The following is an 11,243-nucleotide window of genomic DNA, read 5'->3' on the forward strand; positions in this document are numbered from 1 at the left end:
TTATTTCTGCTAAGGGCACTTCGGTAGAACTTGGGGTTTCTTTGTTAAACACACACACACACACACACACGTGCATTCGCATTTGCCACTCTTAGCACTCTGCAAAGTTTTTAGTAAGGGTGATCTCTAAAACTGCCCTTCACTAAGGAGTTAACCTTCTCTTAAAACCAGCCACCCAAACCCCATTCTGCCAGCGCCTCTCTGCTTTCTAACGCTGGGGGCCAAACCCCGCTTATGATACTGAGCTGCCCTGTGGAGTCCTAACAAAATGCTTAAGGGTGGCTTATTTTGAGAATGTGTTTGCCTAAAAGCTTTCCTCTGAGGCCGAGCGTCTTGCATAAATGGTATCTCCATTTCTGCCTCTTCAGGGGGAAACTGCGTATCTCCTCGTTGGGAATCAGAGAGAAAAAAAAAAAAAAAACCGAAAAAACAAACAAACAAAAATCTCCAAAGCAGAGAACAGCTAGCTAAGTTCAGCACACCGAAGAAGGGCATGTACCATGAAGACTTTTGTTAAGCAACATTAAGTGTGGATTCAGGAGTTCAATCCAAACTGGCACCTAAAGGGAAGGTCTAAATGCAGTGGGTATAGTGTCTTCGCGTTCTGTGAAAAAGAGGAAGGAAGACAAGATGATCGACTGGTCAGAGCTCACCCCCGCCAAGCGCAACCTGTTTTCTGCAAAATAAGGCCTCCGTTCAGAGTTGCAGTATTATCTTAAAAAACAAAACAAAACAAAACAAAACAAAAAACCCCCCAAAAGCCCGAAAAGAAAATAAAACAGAAGTCATCATGTTTGGCTATATTTTGCAAACAGGGTTGGCTTTGTCTAACATTCTTTTAGCATTCTCTGGGAGGTTGATTAGGAGTGCAAACTGCACGGATTTGTAACATTAGTTGCATGAATTTGTGTCATTTTAAAATAGGTCAGTGCTGTTAGGGAAGGTGGCTGGACTGACTTTCTCAGTCATCTTTTTAAGTTAGCCTCCTGACACAGCCTCTTTGGGGGCAAATACCCATCAATTAAAGCACAGCCTTTATTCGACCAAGGCATTACTTTCTGCTCGCTTGTATTTCTGGAGTTAAGGTGATTGGAAATCACTGCCAGCTCGCCTAAGTGGAGAAGCCCTCTGCTAAATATTCACAGTGAAGTATGATTTAATAACACAGTTCACATCCAGAGATGTACTTGGGGTTATGTAAGTAAGGGGGAGGGGGGTTCTTGTTCCTATTTAAGACAAATGACCTTCCAAATTACAAACAAACAAACAAACAAAAAAAAAAAACCCCAAAACCAAAAACCAACAAACAATTTGATTTGTCCAAAGTGTTGATGTTAAGTCGTGGCAGGCCTTGCTAACAAGAAAATCATAGTGTGTAAAGGGAAGAAGGGAAAAATACTCAATTTTAGCGAAAAGTCAAGAATTGTTTATCTTTACCATTAAATGCATATGTGTCCAAGCCCTGTCTGCCAGGCCCATTTCTTTCTAGATGGGCTTGCTGTTGGACCAGAAGCTCAGGGCAATGCTGAGAAGGCCCTACTCTCTACTCTCTCTGGTTGGGATTTTCGTTTGTTTGTTTTCACCAGAGGGCCATGATGTCTCAACTCACTTGAAAACTGAAAACTTGTGGGGAAGGGCATTTTGAGAGGTCATAATTTACATTTATATTAAATATTGCTAATTATTCAAAGGGACTGTCCCCCCCCCCCCCTTCCCCCAGCCTCACAGAATAGCCTATGTTTCACCCTGAATGATTGCCTCCCTACTCCTCCATTAATCCTTCCTCTGGAGAAAAGGATGCATTTTACACTTCTAATGCGGTTTTGGGCCCAGTTAAACTGCACACTAAGAAGCTGAGCACAGAATCAAAAAAAAAAATGCAGTTTATTATTGTAGATTATTCTTTCTCTCGATATAACCAGAATTGAAAATGAAAGAAAAGCACATAGGAACATCACGCGTGGTTAGTTAGTAACTCAAGATATAAAACAATTTTGCACAGCAAAATATGTAAAAGAAAAGTAACTGACAAGATTTTTTTATATTTATTGTGGTAAGATTTACTTTTCATTTTTTTTTTTTTTAAAGACAGGATGTCAGTCCCTGAAAAGAACATTTACTGATTATTGCCTTTAAAACTGTGGATTTTTTTTTTTAAGTTACAGAAAATCCAGTTCTGCACCACAATACAACTGTAAAAAAATCTGCATCGTCTTAAAACTGTGCAGTAATGCCATTTTTATAACTGCATAAATTGTATTAGCGTTCTAAACAGTTTTGCAAATTCTTTTTGTATTATATGCTTGCAGGTTATATCTTAGTGCAATTCAGTCCCAAATACTTTAAATTTGAAAAAAAAACATACATTTTGAATGTAAAATACCCCTACAGATATAAACAGGGGTGTTTCCCCTTTAATACTTTGGTTTTCAATACAGTCAGTGGTATAGCAAAGACTACACATACCCAACTTATATTTTAAGTTGCGAGCACATGCTTGTATAAGCTACTTTTTTTAAACAGTCCCCTTGCAAACTCTACCCCCCTTAACATCACAACAGTAAACAATTTAGTGCATCAATCTTTAAAAAAATCTACAGCTAAACAGACCTAACTCTTTCAAATTTATCTATAACATTCCTTTATCTGTAGCATACATTTTAACTGGGCTAACAGATTATAAAAACTAGAATTAAATTATATACTAGAAACCCATAGCATTCCACATTTGACAATGACCAAAAGCCAAAAAGAAAAAAAAAATAATAAAAATAAAACAAACCAAAAATCACGGGGCAGAATTCTTTTTTTTTTTCTTTTTTAAAAATAAATTTTAGACTGCTTTCTGCAACAGCACAATTTTAGTCCCCAAAGTGGGGTGTCATTCTTATTAAAAAGGAAACATGAAGAGTTCTTTACTGTTAGATTTTTAACCCATTCTGGCATCTTTGACAAGGAATGCCTTCAGTGCATTTCCAATGGGAGGCTGAAGTTCTGAGTAACTCAAAGCAGTTTGGGGGATGCAAACTTTCATGGGAAGAAGGCTCTAGGGTGGCACTTTGTTCTGAACTCAAAAAAGTCATGAGGCAATAAAACAAAAGTATGAATACCATGCCATAAGTCTTCGAACGTCCATTTCCAAGCCAAAAGGAAAAAAAAAAAAAGAAAAAAAAATAATTATACCATACATGTCCAGCATGCAGGCTTTTTTTTATTAATATAATGTCTCTTTTCCATAAAGTCTTTGAAACAGTTATAGTTCATTGTTGCTAAGACAAAGTAGCAAGCGTAATAATGCATGAGATGAGAATGAGTTTTTTAATGGCAGACTAAACTCTCAGATTTGGCATGATAAGGCCAAAACTCACAAGTCACACCCAGAAGGTTGATGCGGGCTTGATTGTGGCAGGTTCATGAGGATTTTTTTCTCTCTCTCTAGTTTAGCATAACAATGCTAAAAAAACCCGATGGAACTCAGCGCGCTGCGTCTATAACATTTCACATTTTTTTTTCCTTTGCAAGCTCAATCTCACATATGAAGAACTCAGGAGGAGGAAAAAAAAAACTTAGCTTTTTTTTTTTTTCTTTTTCTTTTTTTCTTTTATCTCTGAGGAGATGGGTGGAAGGAGCGTGAGGGTGGAGGTGGGGGGGAAAAAGGGCAACAACACAGCAAGCTCCAAAAAAGTAAAATTAAAAACAAAAAAAAAAAATCCAAAGTAAAACACACACACACACAGAAAATGAACACCAGCTCATGAACTGAAAAAGAAGAAGAAGAAAAAAAAAAACCCCACAAAAACAAAACCTGTGAATGATGCCAGCTTCAAAGGTGAGCATGACGAACTCTGCTGAGATCTTTGAACATGGTGGGGGGGGGTGGGGGTGCGGTTTGTAAATAAAAACAAGCTAGCAAGTTATGGAGAATTTCAGATTGGCAATCCATGAGCCAGACATCCACTCCCTCCCCATTAAAAAACAGCCACCACCACCGCCAACTGGGAGCAGGCTGTGTGTGTGTGTGTGTGTGTGTGTGTGTGCGTGTGCGTGTGTGTGTGTGTGCAGGGGCACGGGGCCTATCTCGGCAGGGGAGGGGGCGAGGTGGCGGCGAGCACGGCTCTGGAAGTAGCAAGCCCACACCCGAGTCGGACCCCCACGGAGCACTTATCAAGGTGGCTAGCTGGGATCGCGTGTCAGACTCACATGAAAAACTCGGGAGAGGACGGGTTGTCGCTGCTCGAGCCGTTTTCTCGGAAGCCGCTGCTCACCAACTTCTCGTATTTCTCCTTGTACGCGTCCCTCTCGCGCACCAGCCTGGAGATCTCCTGCTTGAGGTGGTCGACCTGCTGCAGCAGCTGATTCTTCTCGGACTCCAGGACGTGTCTCTGCTGCACCCTCTTGAAGCGGCAGGACTGGGCATAGCCGCGGTTTTTCAGGGTCCGCCTCTTCTGCTTCAGCCGGATCACCTCCTCCTTGCTGACCCCGCGCAGCTGCCGGTTCAGCTCGCGCACCGACATGGTCACCAGCTGCTCGTCGGAGAAGCGGTCGTCGAAGTGCAGGCCGCCCGCGGCGTGGTGCGGGTGCAGGGCGCCCCCCGCCCCCGCCGCGCCCCCGCCGCCGCCGCCGCCGCCGCCGCCGCCTCCGCCGCCGCCTCCGCCGCCGCCCCCGGCGCTGGCCGGGCCACCGCCGCCCGCGCCGCCCGCGCCACCGGCCGAGGCGGACGCGCTGCCCGCGGCGCCGGGCGCGCCGGCCGTCGGGTGGTGGTGGTGGCCGTGGCCGGCGGCGTGGTGGTGGTGGTGGTGGTGGTAATGCGGGCCCGCGCCGCTCTGCGCGGCGGCCGCGGCGATCACGGCGGACACCACGGCGGCGGCGGGGCCCATCTCCTCGCCGCTGCCGCCCAGGGAGGCGCCGGCGCCGCCGGCCCCGGCCGCCGAGGCCAGCTGCTGCGCCCCGCGCGCGTAGCCATCGAAGCCGCCCTGGAGCTGGTGGCTGTTGCTGATGAGCGCCTCGACCGCGTCCTCGGGGCTGAAGCCCAGCGCCTCGGGGTTCAGCTGCTGCGGGTAGCCGGTCATCCAGTAGTAGTCTTCCAGGTGCGCCTTCTGCTCGCTGCCCGAGCCCGGGCTGGGCGCCGAGAAGCTGGGGGAAGGGGGCACCGAGCTGCACGGCGTGCTCATGGGGGTGGAGGACAGCGAGCCCCCGGCGATGAGACGGCCGCACTGGCTGATGATGCGGTCGGTCTCCACCGGTTCCTTTTTCACTTCAAACTTCATCAGATCGAAGTCATTAACATATTCCATGGCCAGGGGACTGGTGGGCAGGTCGGAGTTGCTCATTGCCAGTTCTGATGCCATTCTCCTGCCGCCGCCGCCGCCGCCGCCGCCGCTCCGCCAGATGGGCTGCAGGAGAGGGGCCAGCGGGCTGTGCTGGGTGGCCAGCGGGTGAGCCAGCTTGCCGGGCTGGGGCGCTTCTAGCTCGCGCGGCGGTGGCTGGCCCGAAAGCTCCGAGCGCGCACACACCCCCCGCCCTGCCCGCGCCCCCCGCGCCCGCCCTCCCTCCCCCCTGCTCACGCCAATGTGCTCGCTCGCTCGCCCCGGCCCCTCCTCGCCTGCTCGCCTCCGTGCGTGCCGAGCCGGCGGCTTCAGGCTCGGGAAGGTCCTCCGCGGGCTGCGGTGGCGGCGGCGGCGGCGGCGGCGGCGGCGGCGAAGCCGGAGGAGCCCGGCCGGGTGCGCGGCGTCCCCCGCTCGCCGCTCCGCTGCGCGCTTTGCATAAGGAGGGCTCGCCTCGCCGGCCCGGGCTGCAGGCGGGGCGCGCGCGGCGGCCGCTCGGGGCTGGAGGCGCGGCGGGCGGCTGTCCGGCGGCGCGGGCCTTGGCACGGGGGAGTTAACACTTCATGCTTCTCGCCTTCTCTTCTGCCTGCTCTTTTTATTTTTTTTTTCCTTTCCTCTCTCTCCCTCGCGCGCTCTCTCCGTGCAAAGTGCAAGACAGAGGTGCAGCCCGGCTGGAGGAAAGGGAGGGGGGGAGTTTAGTTCTTTCTTGCCTTTTTTTTTTTTTTAAAGCAAAATAGCGAAGTCCTGGGGAAAGGCGAGGCAGAGAGCAAAAGGGGGGAGGCCGAGCCGACGAGCAGCCCGAGCCACAGCTCGAAGATGAAAAAAGATTTTAAAGCCTCTGATCCAGCAAGAAGAGTTTAAAGCAATTGCTGAGTTTTATAGCACGTGTGACGTCAGGTCCAAATGGGAAATTGACTGGTACTCCAGGCCAATGGGAGGCGGCGAGAGCGGCCGCGATTAGCATAATAGATAGAAACAAGGAAACTTTTCGGAGCTGTCAATCAGGGCCCAATCAGCTGACTGTCAGCTGGGACAGGCTGGCTTAACCCTTTGCGCGCCGCAGCCTCCCAGGGAGGGAGCGAAGCCCGGCGCAAAGTTTGGCGCAAGAGGGGAAGGAGTAGTCCCGAGGGGCTTCGGGAACCCGGGAGGACCGTTTGCTTTACTTCGGAGCGCGAGAGAGGCCTGCCTTCCGGAGCGCCGGCTTGCCCTCCCCTCGCTCTGCCGGGGGATTGGCCTGTCTCCCCTCCCCGGGAGCCCCCATCCTCGGGACTGCGAATTCGCTCGGCATCTTTTCCTCTTTGCTCCACCTTTGGCACCCAGGTGTCTGCTCCGGGGACCTTCCTTCCCCGAGCCGTTGGCTGTGCCCGGAGCTCAAACTTGGCCCTTCGAACCAAAGAGCGCAAACTCTTTGTCCCTCTTCCCGGGGCCCGCGCGCTCGGGGGCGCAAGGGTGCTGGGGGCTCAGGGTCCCGACTGCGCGCAGGACGCCACTTCTCCGCGTGCAGCCCGAGTGGTTCCGAGTCCGCGCGGGGAGAAAGCCCGTTTTGTCGCCCTCTTTGAAGGAAGGGAGATAAGTTGTTCGGGGGCCATTACGCGCGGGCACTGGCTGCCCGCTGGCGTCGCGTGCCCTAGGATGGGGGGAGCGAACGCCTACGCGAGTTAACTCCGCAGAAGCTCAGAGCCTGGTCAGCCGGGCTCTGCCCTTGGGCTTCCACCTCTGGCCCGAGTTCGGCCTTAGAGATTCATATTTGTCTCTCTGTCTCTGTCTCTGTCTCTGTCTCTCTCTGTCTCACCCCACCTCCCCCATAGACACACGCACACTCACGCACACGCTCACCCACCCCCATATGAAATCTGACTCCTGTTTATCAGGGTCCCGCGCGCCCTTTGCACTTTCACGTTTCACTGAATTATTTCAGACTTGGCGCTGGAGGGAAGCAGGGGGTGTTTGTACGTGGGGGTAAACAACACCCCAGCCTTCCCCAACTCCCCTCGAAGGGTTAAATTTTAAACCGCGGTTTCTCGACCAGCCCGGAAACCCACAGTGGGGGTGGGGTGGGGTGGGGGGCTGCCTCTCCCCCTCCCCGTTGCAGATGCTAATAACTGTTCAGTTTTCTAGATGGATTCATTTAAAGCTTATGCAAAAAAAAAAAAAAAAAAAAAGAAAAGAAAAGAAAGAAAAAGTAAAGAAAGAAAAAGAAGAGAAAAGAAAGAACCAACAACTGTTTCTAAGATTTTAAAGCGATAGGCAAGTCGGAGAAACCGAGATTTATTTGGGGGAAAGCAAGCGTGCGCCAAGCCGACCCAGCTTTTGGAAGACCAGCCCGCCTACTTGGATGTTGAGACTGTTGATTCCTCCAATTAATGAAATGCATTTGGTGTTAATCATATTTATTTTACTTTATGGGAGGGGGAGACGCTAGGAGGGCGCACTTAAAAAAAAAAAAAAATTCTGAAAAGCCTGCAAAAGAATCCAAGAGTGAAAACTATTGTTGGATTTTTACCTCAACAGCGCCACCTTTCGGCAAAGGTCAGTTGAAATTGATCCCTGTCCAGTTTTGTTGATGAAGTGCAAAGAAGCTGGTTTTCCAAGGTGGGAGGGGGACTGAGGCACAGAGAATCAGTTTGACTGTAGAGCGAGAACCCGACCTTGTAGGAAAGGGGCTAAGGAGAGTGTTGGCAGGTGCGGGAGTCATTTTTTTCCCCCCAGTGTCCCCCTCGACTGTCAACAAAGAGGCCAGAAGACACAGAAGCCTTCCGAGTGTGGCTTTGCAGAGACTTTTGCAAATGACTCCCATGTAACAGGGCCCCAAACCCTTTAAAAGTGCCCAGCATGGATTTTCAACGGGCTTTATGGCAATATCAATAGAATTAAAGTTACTTGTAATTCGGTGATAAATGAGATGTCTCTAGTAAGTATGATTAAGTGCAGTGCTATAAACTTGTTTATCTGAAAAGTAATTCTCAGAAAACCTGACTTCTGACACTTAGTCATATATTAAGCTAGCTTCTTGAACGTTGCACTTCAGAACTGCTCTCACCCACCCCACGGCATACTTGACTATTTATAATGAGACCTTAGGTGTCACTCATTGGCTTCTTACACCAGATTAGACTTGTGTTAATTTCTTTGAAGCTGGCAGCCTTCAGCTCCAGCACACCCAGAATCCCTAATGAGAGACTCCCCAAAGGGTTTGTAGGCACATCATAACCCTAAGAGGCCAGTGCCATTGGTGTTTTCCAGAAAAGCGCTTTTTTCCTTTTCATTATCGCTGCAGAGAAGCTGTTTATAAGGATAGTTTTGGTTTTATGGGAGCACTTTGTAGGGATGGAATGAAGTATGTCTATTACCAGTTGGGAAGAAAGAGTGAAACTATGTCAATATTTATGCAACCTAACAGAATTCCTTTGCTTTCCTCCTCTCAAACCGTATTTTACCTAGTAATGAAGTGAAGAGATTATAGCTTATGCATTCAGAGGAAAATCCACTGCTTAAATTACATAAACATATTCTATCTTTTAGCATGGTCCATAGTGATAGTTTTCTATGCCTTTTTTTCTCACTAGCCACAAAAATCTGAAGTTTATATATTTCGTGGAAAATGAATATAAGTGTATTTATTGACGCATTTTTTTGTTTGTGATAATTTGTTTTTATCCTTTTGCATCACATTTTCATTAAAAGCTGTAAGATAGGATCCCTGCCTCTCATGAAAGTGTTTTTGGCCAGGAACACTGAAACTGCTACGTTTATAAATAAACAACCTTTATAAACAAAGTTTGCTAATGACGAAGACCATGGGATACAGATTCATGGCCGTGCACCTAATTGTTGCAATTATATATCATTTCTAGAAATTAAATGTCCATGTTTGGGCAGCTAAATGTATTATTATCTGCACATTTTTTATGGTTTATTTTCGTACGCTCCTGTCAAGCTATGGTATTTTTCTTTCTCTTATTGCAGTCTTTTAGTCTCCCGTTTTCTCTTGAAAAAAAAAAAGAGGATTAGAATTATTTTTCAGATGGGAAGCAGTGGTGCTTTTAGAACTGAATTCTCATTTTTGTCCTTTTTGCTTTATTAGCTAGTGATTCACAGGGGTGTCTAAACATTTACAGTTCTCTGTTAGCGGCGTTTCTTTTGTAACAATTGAGCTCTCTCATTTTAATTAGTACTATTCAGATTTTTGATTCTCTATAATTACAGCAAGGCCACATTTCTTTAGACTTCTTTGGGAACATTGTTTCACTTCTTCCAAGCTAGTCTAATCCAAATACAATATGAACTGTGTTTTCTTACTGCTTAATATCCCCTTGCTATATATACTCTAGTAATCTCTGTAGAACAATATAGAGTAATTTAGAAACCATGCGTTTGTCATTATTGACCAATTCAAACCAGTAGTATTAAAGTTTCTGAAAGCAGTGAATATTTATAGAAGAATGTGGAGGGGGAGGGTATGGGTCGAATCCTGTAGAGGATGATTGCAAAACTACATACATAGGAACTTCATGAAAAAAGAAAGGAAAAAAAAAAAACTTGTTCATGTCCAAATTACAATGATCCAACGCCAAAAGTAACATATTTCTCTTGACTGTGAGTTATAGCAACTCAGGTATATCATGTCAAAATCAGACATATGTAATCTAAAAAGAACAAGATGTATCAAGGGCAGCGTCTGAACTCTTTGTTTATCCAGAAACTGATTTTACGGTGCAGAACTAACGAGTGTCCACTCATTTCACCAGGAAAGCAACTAACTTGATTTGAGGAAAGAGTTGCTCAGAGTAACGGAATGGTGTAAGACATATAGTGTTCTTAGGTCTCGTGTTAGATAAATCCTTTTAACAGTCTTTAGTTAGCTGGGTAAGTAAATCACAAATCACTGTGAGCAGATCCATGGAAGAAAATTAATAGAATCAGACGAGATAATCTGATAAGGGTAAAATTGCTGAGAAAACAGTCTTGCCTCATATTGGAGAATGTGAAACACCAGTCTGATTACTAGGAGTCGTTATGAATAGGTGAATTATGTGCTAAATAATCATCAGAGTAATTCAGCATTTATTAATTCTTTTCTCTTTAAGCAATTCACAGTTGTAAGTTAAAGCCGCTCTCTCTTTGAAGACACATCTTTTATAATTTTTATTAGAGGTAATTTATTATTTGCATTACCTGTATTTACTTCATAATTGAACATTTTGCATTCAAATTTATGTAATGCATTATGCTTGAGAATATATTTCTGCCTGATTAGCATAAATAGTCACTTACCTCGTGAATTACTAACAAAGTTTATCTTAAAATATAGGTTTTTTTATTAAGTGGAACACAAACATATGTACAATAAATTCTGATTTTCCGGTGCAGTTAGAGAACAACTCATTTGGTTTCGGGGAAGCCAGGCTGCAAAGGAGGAGAGCAATCATGAGGAGGAGGCAAAATATAGACAAGGGAGATGCGCGGGTCTCTTTCTAGGGGGTGTCATTCAGCAGGGGGTGGGGGGTGCGTCTGCGGGGGAGGACAGGGGGAGGCACCGGAGAGGCTAGGCTCTTCACGCACTGGACTGCTTGCTAGAGGATCTAGACAAGCGAGGCCGTGGGTCCTGAAAGAGCCCGTAACGAGGTGTCATCCCCGCCTTGGGAAGAACCACGGAAGGGAAGTGACGTGGCATTGGCCGTTGGTGGGTTTTGTTTATTTTGTCTGTTCGGTCTCCCCAGAACACAACACACCTCCTTTATGAAAACATTTGTTCTTTTTGCACAAGAGATGTGAAAAACCCAGCCGTGTCTTCAAGTGAGAATTCCCGGGACGAGCTCCCCAAATATACTCCCTTTCTTCACCGGGAAAAAAAGATGCCCAGGATGGCCTGGCAGACAGGAGGCTTTGGACAGACTTTCGCGCACACATGAACCCCTG

General features: G+C 47.0%; 1 protein-coding gene across 1 annotated transcript; it reads right to left on the minus strand.

Moving 5' to 3' along the window:
- Nucleotides 1-1,865: 1,865 nt before the first annotated feature.
- On the minus strand, nucleotides 1,866-5,539 carry MAF (MAF bZIP transcription factor). The gene has a single exon (XM_042969660.1). The coding sequence runs from the start codon at nucleotides 5,346-5,348 to the stop codon at nucleotides 4,197-4,199; it is 1,152 nt and encodes a 383-aa protein (XP_042825594.1). The 5' UTR covers nucleotides 5,349-5,539; the 3' UTR covers nucleotides 1,866-4,196.
- Nucleotides 5,540-11,243: the final 5,704 nt, after the last annotated feature.

This window comes from Panthera tigris, chromosome E2, assembly GCF_018350195.1.
Source record: "Panthera tigris isolate Pti1 chromosome E2, P.tigris_Pti1_mat1.1, whole genome shotgun sequence".
Classification (NCBI taxonomy): Eukaryota; Metazoa; Chordata; class Mammalia; order Carnivora; family Felidae; genus Panthera; species Panthera tigris.

Excerpts from the sequence above, each read along its gene's own strand:
- MAF (XM_042969660.1), bottom strand. The coding sequence starts at position 5,348 with ATGGCATCAGAACTGGCAATGAGCAACTCCGACCTGCCCACCAGTCCC.